This window comes from Bos indicus x Bos taurus, chromosome 23 (genome assembly GCF_003369695.1).
Source record: "Bos indicus x Bos taurus breed Angus x Brahman F1 hybrid chromosome 23, Bos_hybrid_MaternalHap_v2.0, whole genome shotgun sequence".
Lineage (NCBI taxonomy): Eukaryota > Metazoa > Chordata > Mammalia > Artiodactyla > Bovidae > Bos > Bos indicus x Bos taurus.
This window is the reverse complement of record NC_040098.1, coordinates 51,667,950-51,691,463: the sequence shown is the minus strand read 5'-3', so window position 1 is coordinate 51,691,463 and position 23,514 is coordinate 51,667,950. Positions and strand designations below refer to the sequence as shown.

The 23,514-nt window shown below is 50.0% G+C and overlaps 2 protein-coding genes and 1 non-coding gene across 6 annotated transcripts in view; 2 read left to right on the top strand and 1 right to left on the bottom strand.

Moving 5' to 3' along the window:
* LOC113881571 (serpin B6-like) overlaps nucleotides 1-23,514 on the top strand; it is a 50,199-nt gene that overhangs the window by 9,156 nt on the left and 17,529 nt on the right. The window contains exon 1 of one of the 4 annotated variants that reach the window (XM_027524605.1): nucleotides 20,377-20,475. The exons of 1 other annotated variant lie outside the window; for it this stretch is intronic. The gene's annotated coding sequence lies outside the window, so the exon portion shown is untranslated. Of the gene's footprint in view, nucleotides 1-20,376; nucleotides 20,476-22,660; nucleotides 22,813-23,514 lie in introns of those variants that run through there. 2 more of the 4 variants (XM_027524606.1, XM_027524603.1) reach the window with 2 other exon arrangements.
* LOC113881573 (serpin B6-like) lies at nucleotides 371-9,308 on the top strand. The gene is made up of 6 exons (XM_027524607.1): nucleotides 371-891; nucleotides 1,064-1,213; nucleotides 5,837-5,954; nucleotides 6,910-7,052; nucleotides 8,455-8,610; nucleotides 8,798-9,308. Exons 1-6 carry the CDS (start codon nucleotides 727-729, stop codon nucleotides 9,200-9,202), a joined length of 1,137 nt encoding a protein of 378 aa, XP_027380408.1. The 5' UTR covers nucleotides 371-726; the 3' UTR covers nucleotides 9,203-9,308.
* Nucleotides 4,626-4,731, bottom strand: LOC113882347. The gene has a single exon (XR_003508356.1). It is a non-coding gene; the product is annotated as a U6 spliceosomal RNA (small nuclear RNA).

Below are 23,514 nucleotides of genomic sequence, written 5' to 3'. Positions count from 1 at the left end.
TTCCCACCAGGCAGAGAGGCCCTGAACCTTCGCGCACCCCCGCCCCTCCCCACAGTGTCCTGTTCTGGACCGAACGCCCTCCATGGCAGGGCTGTTGACCTCCGAGGCCGGGCCCTGGAGGTGGATGTGGGCGCATCCCAAGCCCTTGTCCTGAGTGGGGTGAGCAGGCCCTGAGCCTGGGCACAGGGCCCTGGATTTGAACTTTGGCACAGGTGGAGGTCTCATAGGAGGAGACCTGGGCGTAAGGGGGTTTGTGTTTGAGGCTTTCATGCTTCTTTGTACGGGATTTACGTGTCTTTTATCTCAAGGCTTCAGGTTATGCTAATCGGGGTCTTTCTCTCTCTTTACATAATGTCCAACTTGTGTAACTGTGTGTTTGGATTGATCATTTTGAATGATTCTTGTTATAAAATCGTACCTATAGGCCCCAAACACACCGAACAATCTAGAAATGGGAGCAAAAGCCCACAGCTCCTTCCCGACCCTCCCAGGCCGTGTCCCAGCACACTCTGTGTGTCAGCAGCGTGTCTCAGCCGTGTTCACGTGTCAGAAGCCCACGGGGGGGTCTGAGGCCCCGAGGAAACCGAGTTTTGTGCATGTACCTGTTTGCTCGTCCAAGCAGAGCGTCAGTGCTAACAACAGTTAAGAGCGGAGTGAGACGTGGCCGACCTGTGGCCTGAATTTGCGTGACACTGATTTTAAATCCATCCTTTCAGCCTCCCCACCATGGATGCACTGTCAGAAGCAAACGGCACGTTTGCCTTGACCCTTCTGAAAAAACTGGGTGAGGGCAACTCGAAGAATGTGCTTATCGCACCCCTAAGCATCTCCTCTGCCCTGGCCATGGTCCTCCTGGGGGCCAGGGGCAACACCGCAGCCCAGATGTGCCAGGTGCGTTCGTGAAGCCGGTTCTGGGCGGCGGCCGATGCTCTTTCCTTTGCCCGTGAGCCGGTGTCCGCGATCTGAGTCCCAAAGGCCTCGCTCGGCAGACAGGCCTTGCTCTCCTGTAGTCAGGGCGTACCTCACTCGTGTGTTTTTATCTGTTTTTTTTTTTTTTTTTCAGACGCTTTCTCTAAACAAGAGCAGTGGGGGAGGTGAAGATGTCCACCAGGGTTTCCAGAACCTTCTCTGCGAAGTTAATAGGACGGACACACGGTACTTGCTCAGAACCGCCAATAGGCTTTTTGGAGAGAAGACTTACAATTTCCTCTCAGTAAGTCCTACTCCCGATTGCCTGAAGCAGATAGAGACTGAGGTTGTGTGGAGACGGGAGGCGGGCCTTGTGGTGCAGACAGGCCTTGTGGGCTGAGACCCACACGGAGGGCAGGGTGTGGGACCCCAGTCACGACCTCACACTTCCTGGAACCGTTTGGTCATTGGCTGTAAGAGGAGCCCTGTAACAGCCTTGTTCACATATTCATGAAGCTTCAGTGAGATGATTGTCAGAGGACTAACACGGATCATACCACAATTGCAGAGGAGTTGGCCCAAAGAAAGACGTGATTAAATAGAATATTTCTGGTGTTGTTTTTCACATGTTGGAAGTATTTTGTGCATTGTGAGACTTGCTCAATTCTTTTATACATGTAAATATTTTGATTATCTTTTCCTGTGCAGAATTTTTTTTTTAAGTTTATGTCTATTTGACTCTGTTTCTATTTAATTACAGTGCTTCATGATTTTTAAATTTTTTTCATACACACCTCAAGTAACCTGTGAGTGTGTTCTTATTATATAAAACGCAGACAGAGCCAGAGTCCTCCCAAACTCTCTTCCACGTCGCCCCCACACCCAGTCTGAGGGCTTGTCCCCTGTACCTAGAGAAAGGCTTTGCATCTCACTACCTGTGTGGCTGCTGTTGTTCAGTCGCTGAGCCGTGTCCGACTCTTTCTGACCCCATGGGCTGCAGCAGCCCAGGCTCCTCTGTCCTCTACTGCGTCCCAGAGTTTGCTCAGAGTCACGTCCATTGGGTCGGTGATGCATCCAACCCCTCGTCCTCTGTCCCCCCTTCTCCTTTGTCTTCGATGTCTCCCAGCATTAGGGTCTTTTCCGATGGGTCGGCTCTTCGTATCTGGTGGCCACAGTGATGGGGCTTCAGCCTCGGCAGCAGTGTGTGTCTGCCTCACCCTTCCTCACGGTGGTGGGCGGCGTGCTCAGGGGTGGCTGTACCGAGACGCAGCCGCCAGCCCCGGGTGGGCGGGGGGTGGGGCCCAGCCTGGGCCGAGCTGGCAGGGACCCTGTGTGTGTGGTTCTGTCCTGTGTGTGGGTGCTACTCCAGATGGACTTTAGAGGGAAGGGACAGAGGGAGGCTCTCAGATCTCAGTGAATTCTGCCTCATTCCCACCCCGACGGCTGCAGCCCTTCCCGTCATCCTCAGGAAGGGTAGCAGGTGGGCACGTCCACCCTCTGCTCAGCACTGCAGGTGCTCAGGCTTTAACATTCTGATTGCTCACGAGACTGAGCAGCTTTGCATGTCACTCAAACATTTGTATCTTTTCTGAAAGTGCCTATTTATATGTCCTTTGTGTAGTTTTACTTTTGGGGTTTATGTCTTTTTAAAAAAAAATTAGTTCTTTGTATGTTTAGGATAGCAATCCTATTCTGTTATATGACTTTTTTCATTATTTTCCACACTTGTTTCAGACTCTAAATTAACTGTTTTAAAACAGGTGGTGTAAAGTGAATGTAGTCACCATGAGGTCAAATATTGGTAATTTTGTACAGCTCAGTGTGAATTTTTTTTACAACCTGGTTTACTTGTTTTTATCAGTCTTAGCTACATGCTATTTTATTGTCTCTTTGTATGAGCCTTAGATATACAGAAAAGCAAAATTTCCATTAAACAAAAAGAATTGGCTAATTTTCCCTAACTTCTTTTTTTTTCTGGTGGATATTTAAAGAAAAGCATTGATATTTATTTATTTATTTTAATTGGAGACTAATTACTTACAATATTGTAGTGGTTTTGCGATATACTTATGAATCTGCCACGGGTGTACACGTGTTCCCCATCCTGAACCCCCTTCCACCTCCCTCCCCACACCATCCCCCTGGGTCATCCCACTGCACCAGCCTGGAGCATCCTATGTCATGCATCAAACCTGGACTGGCGATTCATTTCATATATGATATTATACATGTTTGAATGCCATTCTCCCAAATCATCCCACCCTCGCCCTCTCCCACAGAGTCCAAAAGACTGTTCTGTACATCTGTGTCTCTTTTGCTGTCTTGCATACAGGGTTATTGTTACTATCTTTCTAAATTCCATATATATGCGTTAGTATACTGTATTGGTGTTTTTCTTTCTGGCTTACTTCACTCTGTATAATAGGTTCCAGTTTCATCCCTCTCATTGGAACTGATTCAAATGTATTCTTTTAATGGCTGAGTAACACTCCATTGTGTATATGTACCACTGCTTTCTTATCCATTCATCTGCTGATGGACATCTAGGTTGCTTCCATGTCCTGGCTATTATAAACAGTGCTGCGATGAACATTGGGGTACACGTGTCTCTTTCAATTCTGGTTTCCTCAGTGTGTATGCCCAGCAGTGGGATTGCTGGATCATAAGGCAGTTCTATTTCCAGTTTTTTAAGGAATCTTCACACTGTTCTCCATAGTGGCTGTACTAGTTTGCATTCCCACCAACAGTGTAAGAGGGTTTCCTTTTCTCCACACCCTCTCCAGCAATTATGCTTGTAGACTTTTGGATAGCACCCATTCTGACTGGTGTGAAATGGTACCTCATAGTGGTTTTCATTTGCATTTCTCTGATAATGAGTGATGTTGAGCATCTCTTCATGTGTTTGTTAGCCACCTCTATGTCTTCTTTGGAGAAATGTCTGTTTAGTTCTTTGGGCCACTTTTTGATTGGATTGTTTATTTTTCTGGAATTGAGCTGCAGCAGTTGCTTGTATATTTTTGAGATTAGTTTTCTGTCCGTTGCTTCATTTGCTATTATTTTCTCCTGTTCTGAAGGCTGTTTTTTCACCTTGCTTAGAGTGTCCTTTGTTGTGCAGAAGCTTTTCATTTAATTAGGTCCCATTTGTTTATTTTTTCTTTTATTTCCAATATTCTGGGAGGTGGGTCATAGAGGATCCTGCTGTGATGTATGTCAGAGAGTGTTTTGCCTATGTTCTCCTCTAGGAGTTTTATAGTTTCTGGTCTTACATTTAGATCTTTAATCCATTTTGAGTTTATTTTTGTGTATGGTGTTAGAAAGTGTTCTAGTTTCATTCTTTTACAAGTGGTTGACCAGTTTTCCCAGCACCACTTGTTAAAGAGATTGTCTTTTCTCCATTGTATATTCTTGCCTCCTTTGTCAAAGATAAGGTGTCCATAGGTGCGTGGATTTATCTCTGGGCTTTCTATTTTGTGGCATTGATCTAGATCTCTGTCTTTGTGCCAGTACCATACTGTCTTGATGACTGTGGCTTTGTAGTAGAGCCTGAAGTCAGGCAGGTTGATTCCTCCAGTTCCATTCTTCTTTCTCAAGATTGCTTTGGCTATTTGAGCTTTTTTGTGTTTCCATACAAATTGTGAAATTATTTGTTCTAGCTCTGTGAAAAATACCATTGGTAGCTTGATAGGGATTGCATTGAACCTATAGATTGCTTTGGGTAAAATATGGAATGCTTCATGAATTTGCGTGTCATCCCTGCGCAGGGGCCATGCTAATCTTCTCTGTATCGTTCCATTTTACTGTATGTGCTGCCGAAGTGAGCACTCATTGTTTTTTTGATGAATTTGTGGGGGAGAAAGTCGTCTCCCCATCCTATTCCTCTGCCTTCTTAGGAAGCCCCAAGAAAAGCATTGATATTTAGAACGTTATTTTGATATGGAATATAAAATCAAAAGATGAGAAATATTTGTCAGTTATTTCATACTGATCAAGTATTCCCAGAATCCAATACCAATCGCAATGTATAATTAGATATTCCTTTAGTTTGCTTTTTGACTGGTCATTACTTACTAAATAGTATTTTAAGAAGCAGGCACTTGTTTTCAGATGTGTTTAAAAGCTGTTGAAATCACCAAGGGTATGATGAGGCATCGACTTGTAGGTGACCACTTTGCTTCCAGACCATTTTCTTAGACTGAGAGACTGACATCTTTTTCAAAAGCCCCGATTAAGAAGTGGAGCAGTAGGTTGGCAGAGCCTGAATGATGTGAGGGTTCTATGAAAGGAGGCACCCGGACCACGACATGCAGGGTCCAGAGTGTGCGGAGAACTCAGCCACGTGACATCGGACAGAGCCAATTCTCCTGGTCCTCAGAGCACCTCTGAGACGTAGCTACTGCTGCGTCCTTGCTTCCAGGGGGCGAGGAAGCCAGAGAGACACTGCACCTTTCCAGGGTCACACAGCAGTGACGCCCGGAACGTGTGCTGGCGGCAGTGTTGCCGCATCGCCTCTCTTGAATGGCTGTGTTGTTGTTGTTTAGTCGCTAAGTCGTGTCTGACTCCTTGCAACCCATGGACTGTAGCCCTCCAGGCTCCTCTGTGCGTGGGACTGTCCAGGCAAGAATACTGGAATGCGTTCCCATTTCCTTCTCCAGAGGATCTTCCGCACGAGATCAAACCCTTGTCTCCAACGTTTGCAGGCGAATTCTTTACCACTGTGCCACCTGGGAAGCCTGTGATTTTACTCAGTTATTTATTCAATGTAGTTGAAAATGGAGAAACCGGATTGAAGTTTAATTCTGCACATTCGTTTGTACATTACACAAGTAACCGTCAAATGATCGGTGTTGAGGTCGGCGCGGTGAAGAAGTAAGGTGTTGGGGTTGTCTGTTTCTGTAGCCATGTGATTCTGTCATTCCATCTCTCCTAGTCTTTCAAAGATTCCTGCCGCAAATTCTACCAAGCAGAGATGGAAGAGCTGGACTTTGTCTGCGCTACAGAGGAGTCCAGGAAGCACATAAATACCTGGGTAGCCGAAAAGACAGAAGGTGAGGACGTGTCACTACTTCTGTTTGCACAGTATTTGAATCAGTCTTATTTTCCATCAGTTCCTTCCCAAGACCATCAAATGTAAACAGAAATGGCTTTTTTTCTCTATAAAACTGAAAACTTTCAAATCCACTTCTGAAATTTAATCAGTAATCAATTTCTCTAGCTTCCCCCCTCCTCATCAGTATTTGGTGCACCTCTTCCAGAGCAATCGCACTTTGACTTTTGGCTGTTGCAGTTAATGTTCATATAGTCTGCCTTTTCACAAAGGGTGGGAGGAAGACTCTGGATCGGGCTCCACCTCCCTGCCTGTGCAGCAGAGCGCATGCTCTGCGGGTCGCTGAGCATCACTGCAGGACACTCGGTCAAGCCCTCGTCCACCTGCGCTTCTTCGTTTTCGTGCTCTGCACTCTGGCTTCGGCCTCTCCCCTTCAGGACAGTCCCCTCACATTGTAGACCGAACATTCCTTTTTCTGTCACTGTGAATTATCCTGCCCTATTATTTGTTCATTGTATGTGTTTTATGCAACTCATGGTATTTTCTGAGCGGAGACATTAAGGTTTTTGTCGCTGATTTAGCTTTAGGGGCCAGGCTCCCTGCATGGGTTTCCCTGGTGGCTCGGATGGTAAAGATACACCTGCCAATGTAGGAGAGGCGGGTTGGATCCCTGGGTCAGAAAGATCCCCTGGAGAAGGAAATGGGAACCTGCTCCAGTATTCTTGCCTGGGGAACCCCATGGATGCAACACCCTGGTGGGCTACAGTCCACAGAGTCACAAAGAGTGGGACCCAACTTAGTGAGTAAACAGACAACTCCCTGTTCGTGGTTGTCTGGGGGACAGGGAACCCTCTGGTCTGTGCACTGACTCCTGCATGGGACGGACCAGTAAGTACTGTGCCCTTCACCTCCACGAGGTAACCCTGTTAGCTAACTGGTTCTTTAAATCTTTGCAGGTAAAATTAGAGACTTGCTGTCTGCAAATTCTGTCTACCCCATGACATGTCTGGTTCTCGTGAATGCCATCTACTTCAAAGGGAACTGGGACAAACAGTTTTACAAAGTGCACACCAAGGAAAGGCCTTTCCAAGTCAGCAAGGTGAACAAGAATGTGTCATAAAGCAAAGGAGGTTCTTGGAAATGGTCTCTGGGGTCCCCTTGGTTTATGGAGCTTGAGAGGAGGCTGACCTTAAGGAATTTGTGCTTCTTGTGGCCCTGGCGGTCAGATGTGGATCTGGGCAAACCCTGGCTTCCTCTTCCCTTATTCCTCCTCTGCTGTATCATCAGGGGAGGTCCATGCGGCCGGTGTTCCGTCTTGTATCACACATCCCACGGGGCAGCTCACAGGTCTCTGGGCCTCCAAGAACTCCGGAGATCCAGTTCAAACTCCAGACCGTGGCTGTGACGCTCCATGGGCCTGGATCCTACCATCTGTCCCTCTCCTGTCAGGAGCTACCTATACAGATGCCTTTCTCTGCAGAGCTATCCAGAAGCCTCCCTAGCGGTCTCCGCAGCCCAGGTTCCTGGTTCCTGTGTCCCTCCTCTGAGCTCTCACAGAGCCCGTGGCCTCTCACAGTGGCTCTGATCTCCCAGAGCCCCTCGGGCCCATGTGCAGGACCAGGGAGGTTACTTGGAAGTTTTCCTGAGGACCGTGGCTGGGCTGAGAGTGGTGGGGGTAGGAAGCACAAGTCAGATTGTTTTGTCTTATTTTTTTTTTAATAATTGTATCTATTTATCTTGGCTGTGCCGGGTCTTCTTGCCGCGAGCCTTTCCTGCAGCTGCCGTGGCGGAGGCCCTCTTGGCTCAGTGCTCGGGCTTCTCCTGCCGGTGCTTCTCTTGGTGCAGAGCTCAGGCTCCAGGCCCGTGACTTCAGGAGCTGCGGCTCCCGGGCTCTCAGCCCAGGCTCAGTAGTTGTGGCCCGTGGGCTTAGAAGCCCCTGGGCTGTGGGGTGTTCCCAGACCAGGGATGGAGCCTGTGTCTCCTGCATTGGAAGGCTGGTTATTTACCCCTGAGCCACCAGGGCAGCCCTGTTGTCTTTAAAACTAGAGCAACATGGTTTGCTCATGGGTCACCTGTGGGGCGCGAAAGGCACCCAGGACTCTCCAGGGTTTGGCGGCGGGATGAGTGGTGTCGTCACGAGCAGAGATGGGAAGGTATAGATGGAGCACGTGGAGGGGAACACGAGCCGCCAGTGTGGGAGCCGAACTGGAGGCTCCTTTGCATCCAGATGCAGATGTCAGGTGGGCAGGAGCCGGGGGAGAGGTCCTGCCGACAAAGTCCATGTGGAGACCTCCTGGGTCAGCAGGAGAACAGCTCCTGAGGCCTGAGCGCTGGGAACCAGGGGTGGGAGCTGGAGCCGTGCAGATGAGCTGATGACATAGAACTGAGGTGAGTCTGGAAGACAAGACAGAGTGTGTGGGCGCAGGTGGACGGCTCTGATGACTCGTCCAGCATGTCCACAGGTCTTATTTCAACTTAAGGTTTATCCATTTCCTTTATAGAATGTGCAGAAACCTGTGCAAATGATGTTCAGGAAGTCCACCTTTAAAATGACCTACATTGCAGAAATCTGCACCCAGATTCTGGTGCTTCCCTATGTCGGCCAAGAGCTGAACATGGTCATCCTGCTGCCCAGAGAAAGAACTGACTTGAACACGGTAACCAGGCAGCCATGGCCCCGGGGCCCAGGGTCTAATCTGGATCCCTGCCGGGCACTGGGCTCTGGGAACTCGTGTGCAGCCGGCAGGCCGCCCCGGGCCCACAGGGCGCGGAGCGTGGGTCGCAGCGGACGGTCCCAGAGGCAGCACTGATGCAGCCACTGAGATCTCCTACCTTCTCCTCCAGGTCGAGAAGGCCCTGACCTACGAGAAATTTGTCGTGTGGACGAAGCCGGACATGCTGGCCGAGGAGGAGGTGGAGGTGTTCCTGCCCCGCTTCACGCTGGAGGAGAGTTACGACATGGAGTGCGTCCTCCGAGACCTGGGCATGACCGACGGCTTCAACACGGCCCGGGCCGACTTCATCGGGCTGTCGTGCCAGCCAGGCCTGCACCTGTCCAAGGTCGTGCACAAGCCCTTCGTGGAGGTCACCGAGGAGGGCACGGAGGCCGTGGCCACCTCAGAGGCCAGGATCAGGGGGCTATCCCTGAGGACCGTGCCCCGGTTCTGTGCCAACCGCCCCTTCCTCTTCTTCATCCAGCACAGCAGTACCGGGGCCATCCTGTTCTGCGGCCGCTTCTGCTCGCCGTGACGAGGTGGGGGGGCCCCCAGTGCCCCTCACCGCTCTCCCCGATCTCTGCCAAGAGCTGGAACCCCGGTGACCTTGGCGAAGGTCCACAAATAAAGGGCTGATTGAGTCCGCCTGTGTGTGTGTGTCTGTGTTGTGTGTCTGTGGGTGTGTCTGTGTGTGTGTTTGCGTGCCTCTGTGCGTCTGTGTGTGTCTGTGTGTGTGCACGCGCCCGTGTGTGTGTGTGTATGCGCCTGTGTGTGTCTGTGTGTGTCTCTTTAGTGTGCGTGTGTGTGTGTCTGTGTGTGTGTGTGTGTCTGTGTTTGGTGTGTGTATGTCTGTGTGTGTGTCTGTGTGTGTGTGTCTGTGTGTCTGTGATGTGTGTATGTCTGTGTGTGTGTGTCTGTGTGTGTGTGCGTGCGTGTGTGTGTGTGTGTGCCTACCCATGTGTTCTCGTGTCCCGTGCCTTCTCAGAACTGCAGCTGCCATCGGAGGTGGGTGCTCGGTGGTCCTGTCGGTGGGGAGCACTGGCTGCCTGCTCTCTGGGTCCTCCCTCTGCCCGCCCCGTCCAGGCCTTTGGGGAGAGCACTGTCTGCTCCGGGCCTGGAAGGATGAGCGGGGCTTCCTTGTCTCCTCTGCTCAGTGGCCCTGCTCCTGAGACCAGAGCGAAGCAGAGGCTATGGCAGCCACAGGCAGGAGGAGCAGGCCTCAGAGACCCCCAAACGTGAGCCCTCCAGAAACCAGCAGAAGAGGGGAGGGCCGTGAACCCAGACCAGAGAAGTCCATCCCCGAGCCTCTGTGTCTGCACTGGAGGGTCTGTGGTCAGAGGCGAGTTCAACTGCTTGACCGTGCACACTCCTGAGCATGCTCAGTTGCCCACGGGGTCAGAGATGAGCAGACAGGTCCTGTTCACGAGATGGGGGCGTTTCAGACCACGTCATGGATGTACACTGGGTGACTTTCCATCCTGCCACTGGTACTGGAGATAAAGAGGCGGCTAAGGTTTCAACCAATCCATCCTAAAGGAAATCAGTCCTGAATGTTCATTGGAAGGATTGATGCTGAACCTGAAACTCTAATACTCTGGCCACATGATGAGAAGAACTGACTCATTTGAAAAGGCCTTGATGCTGGGAAAGATTGAAGGCAGGAGGAGAAGGGGATGACAGAGGATGAGATGGTTGGATGCCATCACTGACTTGATGGACATGAGTTTGAGTAACTCTGGTGATGGACAGGGAGGCCTGGCGTGCTGCGATTCATGGGGTCACAAAGAGTCGGACTCGACTGAGTGACTGAACTGCATGAAGCTTTCTGCAGCTGCCCATGTTCCCTGCTGAGACGTGGGGCCCACGCCAAGCCAATGCTGAGGTTTGGGTAGAGAGCAATGCGATGTCCACTGGCTTCCCTGTGGTGTCATCAGAAGCTGGGCTCCCTCTAACCTAATGGTGTGACCAACATTCTCAGCCTGTCTCTAGTCCGCTGTCTCTGATGCTCCCAAGTCAGCACCTGAGCCGTGAGGAGAGACAGGCTGCAGAGACGCTGCCCTTGGGAGCGGCGGCGGGTGGGCCAGCGGCGTCAGCGCCCCCCTCGCCCCAGCCTGGACCACTGTCACCTGAAATGAGCTGTCTGTCCCTCCAGGGTCTGAGGCGTCTGTCCTTCATCCCCACCAGGCCGTCAGTGGGAAGCTGTGACGATGGACACAGTAGGCCCGTGTGTTACAGAACCTGTCACACAGCTCGGCCTCTGCGCATCTCTTTCTTAGCTGGATCTACTGCGTTAAATGTCATTGGCAGTTTCTGCAAAACTGTATTTTTCAATATGATCTTATTAAAATTTTTAAATAAAATCGCCTTAGAATCTTCCGTGCATTTGTTATCAATAAACTTGGAATTCCTGTCCTCGTCATAGTCCTTCCCTGGTGGCTCAGAGCAGGAAGAATCGCCTGCAGTGCGGGAGACTGGGCTTCGATCCCTGGTTTGGGAAGGTCCCCGGGAGATACTGGCTCCCCACTCCAGGATTCCGGCCTAGAGAATCCCACAGACTCAGGGTCGCAGAGACAGACCCTGATCTTGTCTGTGACCAGCTCGGCTTCAAGGAGGAGTGGCTGGTGGGCCTCCCTGAGCCCCCCAGAAGGACCCGCGGCTCAGTGCTCTGCTTTCATTGTCTTCAGATCCTTTATAGCTTTTGAGCAGAGGGTCCTGCGTTCTCATTTTGCTCCAGACCCTGCAAATTACGGAGCCAGTCCTGCCGTGGACTATAGTACCTTTTATGGAGAAATATAGTCTTTTTTTCAGATGTTGAGTAGCAGGTAAGCTCAAAGCAAATCCTGAGAAATGAAAGATCTTCTCAATCCACTCTTTCCACATTAAAATATATACACATTTTGGTCGGGATATACAACATTTGGTCCATAGTTGGCTTTTGAACTCCACACAGCATGTGTTTCCATGAGAGAAAGAAGTAGCCCAGTTCAGATCATTTCAGTCGCTCAGCCGTGTCTTATTCTTTGCAAGCCCATGGACTGCAGCACGCCAGGCCCCCCTGTCCATCACCAACTCCCGGAGTTTACTTAAACTCATGTCCATTGAGTCGGTGATGCCATCCAAGCATCTCATCCTCTGCCTTCTCTTCTCCTCCTGCCTTCAAACTTTCCCACCATCTGGGTCTTTTTCAGTGAGTCAGCTCTTCGCATCAGGTGGCCAAAGTATTGGAGTTTCAGCTTCAGCATCAGTCCTTCCATGAAAATTCAGGACTGATTTCCTTTAGGATGGACTGGTTGGATCTCCTTGCAGTCCAAAGGACTCTCAAGAATCTTCTCCACACCACAGTTCAAAAGCATCAATTCTTCGGCACTCAGCTTTCTTTACGGTCCAACTCTCCCATCCACACGTGAGCACGGGAAAAACGAGGCAGCCCAGCGCGACCATTAACTTTGTCTGTCGCCTTGACTGGGCCAGAGGACCAGTTAACTGGTCTAACACCAATCAAGATGTTTCCGTGAAGGTAGCTTTTACAGGAAATGAGGATTAAATGAGTCGACTTTGAGTAAGGCAGACTGGCCGCCAGCACGTGGGTGGGCCTGGTCCAGTCAGTTGAACGTGACTGAGGTCCCCTAAGGAAGAGGTGCTTTCCTCCAGAGGCCTGTGGACTCAGGCTGCACAGAACCCTTCCCTTCCCCCACCTCCGGCAGCAGGGCACAGTCTCCCCCGTCCCTTCCTCTCTCTGTGTTCAAACCTCAGAAATCGCCCGGAAAATGGTGGCTGTCTGCTTTAGCGCCTGCACTGCCCAGCCCTGTAGTTCCACCACTCACTCACAGCCTCCCGGAAGGAGGACGCGGATGGTCCTGGCAGTTCGCCCTGCCTCTATTTGCAACTTTCCTTGGTTATCTGAGGTCAAGGTGCAGGCGGCATGTTCCCCGCTCCTGGCAGAAACAGTCGTCTTCCTCTTCTGAGCCAGCGTCCTCGTGTCAATGTCCCTCTGGCCTTGTGCTCACCCTCAGCGTTCCTGTGGGCTTCTCCGGTGAAGTATCCGCCTGCCAGTGCAGCAGATGAAGGGTTGATCCCTGGGTCGGGAAGATCCCCTGGAGGAGGAAACCCCTCCAGGATTCTTGCCTGGGAAACCCTGTGGACCGAGGAGCCTGGTGGGCTACAGTCCACGGGGCCACAGAGTTGGTCACAAATTAGCGACTGAGCAAAGCAAGTAAGATAAAGCCTCGAGCAGAGAGGTGCCGGTTGACACAGTCACGCCCCCCTCCCCGTCTTACCCACCCAGGACTGCTTTTGTCCTCAGGTGCCCCCAGAGGCACAGGTGGCCCTTCCCCGGCTTCATGGAGTGGTCTCAGGACCGCAGAGCCAAGCGCTTTGTCATCCACTGGGAATCTGGAGGAAAGATCCCATGATGATCCATCTGCTTGTGAAAATGGGGCTGAAACAATACGGCCATTCCTCATAGCCTCCACACAGAAGGCCCGCATGAGGTCCAGTTCCACTTCTGGGTGTGTCCCCAGAAGAACTGAGAGCAGGGTCTCAGACAGACACTCGCAGCCACGTGTCTGCAGCAGCGTTATTCTCAGCAGCCAGGCGTGCAGGCCTCCCACCCGTCCATCCGAGACAAACGGTAACAGAGTGTAGTCTCCACACAACGGAGACGCACCCGCCTTTAAGAGGAAGGTGAGCCGGACACAGGCTCTGACACGGATGACCCTCGGGGATGTGACGCCAAGTGAAACACATCCGTCCAAAAGAACAAATCCTGTGCGATCCCACTCACATTCTTGCCAAAATCTGTCCTCCCTTTCTTCCACAATCTCCCGAGTTTAAATTAAAGTGGAGGTAGCCTGGTTCAGGCTTCAGGAAAAGGGCAGCATACCTCTGACCGACTTCAGACCCTGGACCCTGCTGTCCCTCATACCTGCCTGCAAGCATGACAATCGTTACCAGCAAGTCAAGGGGCACTTTACATATGAAAGTGCATGGGCCTTGGAATTTCTTAGCTCCTGATGTTAGGCGCCAGTCTAAGGAATCTTCTGACTCACAAGGTGAAACAAACAGCATTGTCACAGTTAAAGAAAAAACCGGAGCTGCGTTTTTTTCACTGAGCCGATGATGATATCAATGTGCAGCCTGGGATTATAAATGGCAGCCCCCATAAGCGCAGTGTGAAGTCTCAACAGCCCGGGATCCTTTCCTAGCTGGGGGTCCAGACCGACCTCATTCGGCATTTCCCAGGGAAACTCCAGTCTGGAGGTCGGCTGGGAACCCACCTCGGTGATGTGAGTGCTGTCACTTCTCTCTATGGTTTCTATTTCTTTTCTTTTTATACCTGCATGCTGAAATTAAGTCAAGGAATCTATTGACAATTAAACCTGTTTATTTGTGTGTAACAAGCTGGAATCCAGATTGCCAGGAGAAATATCAATAACCTCAGATATGCAGATGACGCCACCCTTATGGCAGAAAGCCAGGAGGAACTACAGAGCCTTTGATGAAAGTGAAAGAGAAGAAGGAGAATTTGACTGAAAACTCAGCATTCAAAAAGGGAAGATCATGGCATCTGGTCCCATCACTTCATGGCAAATAGATGGGAAAACAGTGGAGCTGTGAGAGACTTCATTTTCTTGGGCTCCAAAATCACTGCAGATGGTGATTGCAGCTATGAAATTAAGACGCTTGCTCCGTGGATGAAAACTTATGTCTAACCTATACAGCATATTAAAAAGCAAGACGTTTCTTTGCTGACAAAGGTTCATATAGGGAAAGCTATGGTTTTTCCATTAGTCATATATGGATAGGACAGTTGGATCATAAAGAAGACTGAGCATCACAGAATTGATGCTTTTGAACTGTGGTGTTGTAGAAGACTCTTGAAAGTCCCTTCGACTGCAAGGAGATCAAACCCGTCAATCCTAAAGGAAATCAGTCCTGAATATTGGAAGGACTGATGTTGAAGCTGAAGCTCCAATATTTTGGCAACATGAAGCAAAAACCTGACTCATTGGATAAGACCCTGATGCTGGGAAAGACTGGGGGCTGGAGGAGAAGGGGGTGACAGAGGATGAGATGGTTGCACCGACTCGATGAGTTTGAGCAAGCTCCAGGAGTTTGTGATGGACAGGGAGGCCTGGAATGCTGCAGTCCATGCAGTCACAAAGAGTTGGCCATGACTGAGGGGCTAAGCTGAACAGAACATGGGGTTTCTCTTGTTAAGGAATCCTTCAAACGGAAAATGAAGGTAAAACTTCTGGCAAACCAATTCAGGACATGGGGATTTAAATATGGCTCTTCTTTGCGAAGAACTGCGCTCTTTATCTGCAGAACTCTGTCCTGGATGGTAGGGCAGACAGCAACCCGAAGGCGAGCCAGCAGCAGTCGGGGCTCTCTGCGGTTCTCGGCTCAGACTCACCTGCTTCCTCAGCCACATCTCCCCCTGCTTACAGCTGGGTCACACCTGCCCTGCCCCGGGCGTGTGGCTCTGAGGCTCTGAGGCTCTAAAAGCTGAGTGTGCGTGGTTCCGGCTCAGAGAAGTGTTGGCGGCTGGTGCACAGGGAAAGGGGCTCTCGCCCACCAGGGCCTGTTGCCCAGAGTCACGGGTTATGAGCCCGGGCAGCCACGACTGGCTGCTTGTGAGTAATCAGGTGTCTTGGTTTCCGATAAATGATCACCACAAACTCAGGGTCAATGTGTCCTGGAACCTCGCCATATGTACAATGTTAACATATGCTTGATATCGTGTATATAATTTCACATGTAATATGATTAACAACAGCAGTTAGTGCCAGGGTATGTACACGTTCGCCTGAGGTGCGTCCAGGGAACCCAACTGGGGTTCCCCGGGGTCCTGGTTCTGCTCATGGAGCAGGTAATCTCTGGCCAGGGTGGGGGTCGGGGTGGTGGGGGATACAGGAATCACCTATACTCTCATTGTGACAAAGTCTCCGCTGGGTCTGGAAAATTCTATGAAGTTGCTGGTGAACCATTTTCACTTTCATTTCTACATATGCTCTTCCCTGTATTCCCCAGGCCAGGTTAGATTCAGTCCCAAAGAGATTTTTCCTGTCTTCCTCCAGTTATCATGACTTATGCCCTCGTGGGCTGAATGAGTCTGTGACACCATTATCAGCTGGTGGGCACTGTCCCCCCTTAAAGACAGGTAGCGTGCCCGGAGGTATTTTTGTTGTCATAATGGAGGGAGGTGCAGCTGGCCTCTAGTGGAGGAGCACAGGAACCACATCAGGAATGGTCATCTGACCCCACTCGTCAGCCATGCTGCCTGTGAGCAATGCTGGCCGGACACGTAATCGGGCCCCTTTCACGTCGGAACCCACCACATCTCCAGCACAGCGGTGTGTCTGGAGGTTTCTCTTCGGGGGCCTAGTGGGTGTCGTGCAAAGTCAGTGGTGGTATTTCCCATCAACAGTGGTGGAGGCAGATGTTTACCAAGCTTCCCATCACTTCTCACTGAAGTTAACGAACGTGACACGCAGTGTCTTCTGGAAACTGCCCACCAACTCTGTGGAGCAAATAGGTGTAAATGCTGTCAGGAAGTCAGGTTCAGACATTCGTGAAAAGGAAATACCAGCAATGCTAGCACATGCCTTAAACGCGGGCTGAGAGATACACGTCTGCAACTCTGATTTTGAATTTTAATATTGCTTCTGAATTATGTCTGCCTCCTTTCTTGTTTCTGCAGCCCCCCTCCCTGGCGTCACTCCCAATACACCCACCCCATGTAGCCCAGCCTGTGTGTCCCCCCGACTCCCTGTTCCCGCTGTCCTGTAGGAGGACCACCCTGGGTCCTCCCTTCCCAGCTCTCCGCTCCTGGGCAGGTCACCGCCACCCTCACCGTCCACCCAGGACCTCTCACCTCTTTCTGAGGCACACTGCGATTGCTTCAGTTCTGAGTCTCAGGGAATTTTACCCCTATCATTTGACTTGCTTCTTAAGTGTCTCTTTAGGTCCAACCTGGTCCTTTCCTCTGTGTCATAAATCCACATTAGGACTGAACAGGGTTTTTAGAGACAAGCCTCTTGTAAAACTGAAGCTTTCAATCTGTGTAGTTTTCATAAAATTCCTTGGTCTGGAAAAAACCCTCCGAACGGCCATACTTGAAGTCCCGCTTCTCTGCCATGTGACACGCAGCGTGGTGGGGGGGGGGGGGGGGGCGGAGATTAGTGAGCCAGAGGAGGGGTCCCGGCCCTCTGACTGGGCTGCAGAGCCAAGAGCACCTCTGTGACTCACACATCCTTCCTCTCAGCTCCTGGTGCCATTTTGGGGGCTTGACCTCACTGGGGGTGGTGCTGGGTCAGCCTCGGGATCCAGGAATCTCCTGGTTAATCAACGTTCGTTTTTAGCCATCAGCCTGATCTGTCTTTCAGTGTTGCCAAACACTGGGACACCTTCCTGGGCTCGGGTCCCCTCCTCCTGGCCACCTCTTGTTTCTTTACAGAAGCTAAAACACTTGAGGACAGGGGTGCAGGGAGCAGGGGAGCCGACTGCCCAGCACTTTATGTGTGGAACCCTGGAACCACCAGGCGCCCTTCTCTGGGTTCCGTGTGCTGGGTGCAGGCCCTTCCCGATCTGGCTGACTTGGATTTCAAGCCTCCTTCCTGCCACCGACTTCTCCTCAATCCCCTCCTGATCACATGCCCCCATCCCCCAGTGGCCACCTCCCAGGACCTCCCAGGTCATTCTCAGAGGACCTGTTCACTGACATCACCGGGAAGACCCAGATCTAAAATGCTGTTTCCCTCTGCGTCTGGCTGAAGAGCTTTAACATTTGTGCATAATCACATCCTTCAGGAAGCCTCACCATCCCTTTAGAAATCAGTCCAGTCACTGCAGTTGATGGTACGGACACAAAATCAAGTCAAGGAGAATGAGGCTGTCCTAAGGCTGGTTACCTAGTGGGGAACACAGAAGCTCCTCCATAAAGTCCATCTGGAGTGAAGTGTCTGCCCGGGACTTTCTTGGGGAATTTGTGTGTGGCTGCCACCATCTGGATGTTTTCTCATAAGATCTAGGAAATACCTCTGAGCACTTCTGGTGTTCTCATCACCTGTAAGGCACCTCAGGTCGGAGGTTGTGTCCTCAGCCAGGTGCCCAGCGCCCAGCCCAGTGCCACATTCATGGGAGAGGCTGAGACTTCCCTGCTACTTGAGGTAACAATCTTCATTAAGCAAGGGTGGACCACTCATGGAGGAAACAAGTTTAGCAGGAGAAAGTTCTTCAAAGTTAAGGAAGAAAAAGTTTAGAGAGACAAAGGTCTTCAAAGTTACAGAAGAAAGAAGTTAGAGGGAGAAAGGTCTTCAAAATGAAGGAAAAACCAAGTTGAGAGGGATAAAAGTCTTCCAAGGTAAGGAAAAACCAAGTTTATAAGGATAAAGTTCTTCAAAATTGAGGAAAAACCAAGTTGAGAGGGACAGAGGTCTTCAAAGTTATGGAAGAAAGAAGTGTAGAGGGAGAAAGTTCTTCAAAATGAAGGAAAAACCAAGTTGAGAGGGATAAAAGTCTTCCAAGGTAAGGAAAAACCAAGTTTAGAAGGATAAAGGTCTTGAAAATTGAGGAAAAACCAAGTTGAGAGGGATAAAATCTTCCAAGGTAAGGAAAAACCAAGTTTAGAAGGATAAAGGTCTTCAAAATTAAGGAAAAAACCAAGTGTAGAGGGAGAAAGGTCTTCAAAGTTAAGGAAAAAACAAGTGTAGATGGATAAAGGTGTTCAAAGTTACAGAATAAACAAGTTTAGAGGGAAAAAGGACTTCAAAGTTAAGGAAAAACCAAGTGTAGAGGGAGAAAGGTCTTCAAAGTTAAGGCAAAACCAAGTTTAGGGGGAGAAAGTTCTTCACAGTTAAGAAAAACCAAGTGTAGAGGGAGAAAGGTCTTCAAAATTAAGGAATAAACAAGTTTAGGGGGAGAAAGGTCTTCAAAGTTAAGGAAAAACCAAGTTTAGAGGGAGAAAGGCCTTCAAAGTTAAGAAAAAACCAAGTGTAGAGGGAGAAAGGTCTTCAAAGTTAAGGAAAAATCAAGTTTGGGGGGAGAAAGGTCTTCAAAGTTAAGGAAAAACCAAGTTTAGAGGGAGAAAGGTCTTCAAAGTTAAGGAAAAATCAATTTTGGTGGAGAAAGGTCTTCAAAGTTAAGGAATAAACAAGTTTAGAGGGAGAAAGGCCTTCAAAGTTAAGGAAAAACCAAGTTTAGAGGGAGAAAGGTCTTCAAAGTTAAGGCAAAACCAAGTTTAGGGGGAGAAAGTTCTTCACAGTTAAGAAAAAACCAAGTGTAGAGGGAGAAAGGTCTTCAAAATTAAGGAATAAACAAGTTTAGGGGGAGAAAGGTCTTCAAAGTTAAGGAAAAACCAAGTTTAGAGGGAGAAAGGCCTTCAAAGTTAAGAAAAAACCAAGTGTAGAGGGAGAAAGGTCTTCAAAGTTAAGGAAAAATCAAGTTTGGGGGGAGAAAGGTCTTCAAAGTTAAGGAAAAACCAAGTTTAGAGGGAGAAAGGTCTTCAAAGTTAAGGAAAAATCAATTTTGGTGGAGAAAGGTCTTCAAAGTTAAGGAATAAACAAGTTTAGAGGGAGAAAGGCCTTCAAAGTTAAGGAAAAACCAAGTTTAGAGGGAGAAAGGTCTTCAAAGTTAAGGCAAAACCAAGTTTAGGGGGAGAAAGTTCTTCACAGTTAAGAAAAAACCAAGTGTAGAGGGAGAAAGGTCTTCAAAATTAAGGAATAAACAAGTTTAGGGGGAGAAAGGTCTTCAAAGTTAAGGAAAAACCAAGTTTAGAGGGAGAAAGGCCTTCAAAGTTAAGAAAAAACCAAGTGTAGAGGGAGAAAGGTCTTCAAAGTTAAGGAAAAATCAAGTTTGGGGGGAGAAAGGTCTTCAAAGTTAAGGAAAAACCAAGTTTAGAGGGAGAAAGGTCTTCAAAGTTAAGGAAAAACCAAGTTTAGAGGGAGAAAGGCCTTCAAAGTTAAGAAAAAACCAAGTGTAGAGGGAGAAAGGTCTTCAAAGTTAAGGAAAAATCAAGTTTGGGGGGAGAAAGGCCTTCAAAGTTAAGGCAAAACCAAGTTTAGAGGGAGAAAGGTCTTCAAAGTTAAGGAAAAACCAAGTTTAGAGGGAGAAAGGTCTTCAAAGTTAAGGAAAAATCAATTTTGGTGGAGAAAGGTCTTCAAAGTTAAGGAATAAACAAGTTTAGAGGGAGAAAGTTCTTCAAAGTTAAGGAAAAACCAAGTTTAGAGGGAGAAAGGTCTTCAAAGTTAAGGCAAAACCAAGTTTAGGGGGAGAAAGGTCTTCAAAGTTAAGGCAAAACCAAGTTTAGAGGGAGAAAGGTCTTGAAAGTTAAGGCAAAACCAAGTTTAGGGGGAGAAAGGTCTTCAAAGTTAAGGCAAAACCAAGTTTAGAGGGAGAAAGGTCTTCAAAGTTAAGGAAAAACCAAGTTTAGAGGGAGAAACGCCTTCAAAGTTCCAGAAACCTTTGCAGAACAGGGCCATGCTCAGCATTGCTCTTTGTAGGCTGCTGAGAAATGGCATCTGAGTGCCCGCGGGCTGAGCAGCAGGTATGGTCTTTTGCTAACAATACCCGGACAGGACTCACTGGGCTGAGAGTTAGGAGGCCAAGAGGGACTGACCTTGGTGGTGGTGGGAGATGGTGCTCTGACGGGTGACCCAGACCTGTTGGGGTGCGCTTGCCAGAACCAACTCTGTTTCTTCTCTAGAGCTGAAAGTCAGATCATGAAATAAAGCCTTTGAAAAATGCGGAAACCTCCTCCCTTCTGGACAGTGTTGGGAAACTTCTGAAATAGCTTCCAGAAGACCTCTTGTAAGTGTTGATTGCACTGACACTATGGTTATACTCACTGCATCCTGGGTCGGGAAGTTCAATGCCCTGTTTTTCTTTTTTTCTTTTTTTTGTCAGGATCCTTCAGATTCAACCAGATAGGGAAATATTTTTCACATACAATGCTACGTTCTTAAAAGTAATCACATAGGGAAAATTTAGTTGGAAAAGATAACATTTCAAAATCTTTTGAGTTTTAACTGATTGTTAGAAGGAGTTCATGCCCCCTATGTATCTCTTTGGGGCTTCTCTGGTGGCTCAGATGGTAAAGAATTGGCCTGAGATGGCAGATACCCAGGTTCGATCCCTAGGTCAGGAAGATCTCGTGTAGAAGGGAAAGGCTACCCACTCCAGCATTCTGGCCTGCAGAATTCTAAACATGAACCACACAGTCCATGGGTCGCAGAGTCGGACACGACTGAGTGACTTTCACCTGCACTCTGGCGGGACCTCAGCTTCTGTCCTCAGCTATGACTCTGACACACAGGCGCAGCTGGGCCGGTGAATCCCGCATGCGGCTCCTGCACCCATGTCCCGTATCCTGCTCTGTTTCTACTTGTCTCCTGGACACCTTCACTTAATGCTCTGCAAGCACCATGAGTCCTCTTTGACAGGAGATGCGGGTTTGATCCCTGGGTCAGCAAGCTCCCCTGGAGCAGGAAATGAAAATCCTACGGGTGGATTTTCAGTCCATGGTGGGCGACAGTCCACAGGGTCTCAAGGAGTCCGGCACGACTGACGACTGAGCACAGCAATGCTACGTTACACCCCTGACCCTCCCCTTCCCCGGGAGGCTCTCTTTCAGTTAATCACATCACAATGAGTACAGATACCTGAGTTACACTAGTAACTGGCACCTGCATCTCCACTCCTTTCCTGGCCCCTTGCCCCCAGTCCACCTGGTTCTCACATCCTGTGATGCCCACCCTCATCAGCTCTGGGCAGCATCCCGTCACTGCTGCACTGCCCAGGCTCAGGCCCTCCTGGCTGTGCCCTGGTCCCCAGAGCCGAGTCCTAGGGGTCCCTGGGTCCTCTACCCCTGTACCCAGCCCATCCTAAGGGCTGGTGCTGGAGTCAGAAAGGAAACGGGAGGGAGGGAGGGGAGGATATGGATGAATGAAGGAATCACGTTACTCGTCCAGTTTCAATCTTACAATGGTTCCCAATGTTCTTGTTCAGTCCCTCAGTCGTGTCTGACTTTTTGCAACCCCGTGGACTGCAGCACACCATCTCCCGGAGCTTGCTCAAACTCATGTCCATTGAGTCAATGATGAATCCAACCATCTCATCCTCTGTCATCCCCTTCTCCTCCTGCCTGCAATCTTTCCCAGCATCAGGGTCTTTTCCAATGAGTCAGCTCTTCACATCAGGTGACTAAAGTATTAGAGCTTCAGCTTCAGCCTCAGTCCTTCCAATGAATATTCAGGATTTACTTCCTTTAGGATTGTCTGGGTTGATTGCCTTGCAGTTCAAGGGACTCTCAAGAGTCTTTTCCGACACCACAGGGCCATGACTGACAGATAAAACCCCAATTCTTCAGAAGAGCCTCCAGGTTCTTTCCAGTCCAGCCCTGCTCAATCCTTCCAGCCCGCCTGCCTCACCTTGGGCGCTCCCCGGCCCACACGCTCTGCCCGGTCCTGAGTGTACCTCCTGGGAGCGGGAGCCCTTTCCCACCAGTGAATCCGCCTGGTTGTTCCTCCTCCAGCCGCCCCTGGACCTCACCCCTCCCTCGGGCTCGGCTCCTCTGTCACCCGGGGAGCCCAGCCCAAGCCCCACTGCATCACTATCTCCATCCTTCTGACCCCATTGGGCTGGTTACCTGCCCATCAGAGCTGCCACCCACTGCACAGAGACAAAACCTCTTTCCCGTCCCTCTGAAACCACAGAAGAGGAAGAGCGTGTTTGATGAGTTTTATCCCTCGCCTCTTTGTGACCAGATACAGTCTTCCATACAATCAGCTTCCAATCCATAGAGCGTGGGGTTTCCAGCTCTGCTACCTAGTGGGGCTGCAGGGTAGGAAGATGCTGTTGCTCCCCGTGCAGGGCTGTTGCCCCGCCCTCCAGCATGGCTGGGTCAGCCCAGCCCCTCCCGCTCTGCCCACATCTCCCGTCTTCAGCTCAGCCCCGCCCCTCCAGCCCAGGTATTTGGGCCCCAGCGCCTCCATCCCTGCCCAGCCTGTTCCTACCGTGCTTGGTACGTGTGGGGCGGTGGGGCCGTGGCACCGGCCTGCCCGAGGCAGAAGGCAGTGGGCTGGGCGGGGGCTGGCACCGGGCTGGGTTTCCTTTCGGACCAGGTGGAGCGGTGGACGTCACGACGCAGTGAGTGTGGATCCTGGCCCCTGCGCTCTCTTGGGGTCCTGTGAAATGTGTATGCTTCTTACTGGCATGTGCATTGAATGGAGAAGAGCTGCCCCTTAATGGGGATCTTCCCCACCCATGGCTCGAACCTGGAGCTCCTGCACTGCAGGAGGATTCTTTACCATCTGAGCCACCAGGGAAGTCCAATTTCATTATGTATCTAAGCTAATTGAAATATCTCATCTGTACCAAGTCGTGAGACTGTTAATAAGCAGGCGGATTCTTTACCAGCTGAACCAAGGGAAGCCCAAGAATACTGAAGTGGGTAGCCTATCCCTTCTCCAGCACAGCTTTCCGACCCAGGGATCAAAGTGGGGTCTCCTACATTGCAGGCAGATTCTCTACCAACTGAGCAACTAGGGAAGTCCATGGGTCTATCTTATCTTTGTTATATCTTCGTATACCTTCCCTAAAGGTGATAATGAGCTTTCCTGATAGCTCAGTTGGTAAAGAATCTGCCTGCGATGCAAGAGACCCTGGTTTGATTCCTGGGTCGGTAAGATCCCTTGGAGAATGGATAGACTACCCACTCCAGGATTCTTGGGCCTCCTTGTGGCTCAGCTGGTAAAGAATCCGCCTGCAATGTGGGAGACCTGGGTTCAATCCCTGGGTTGGAAAGATCCCCTGGGGAAGGGAAAGGCTACCCACTCCAGTATTCTGGCC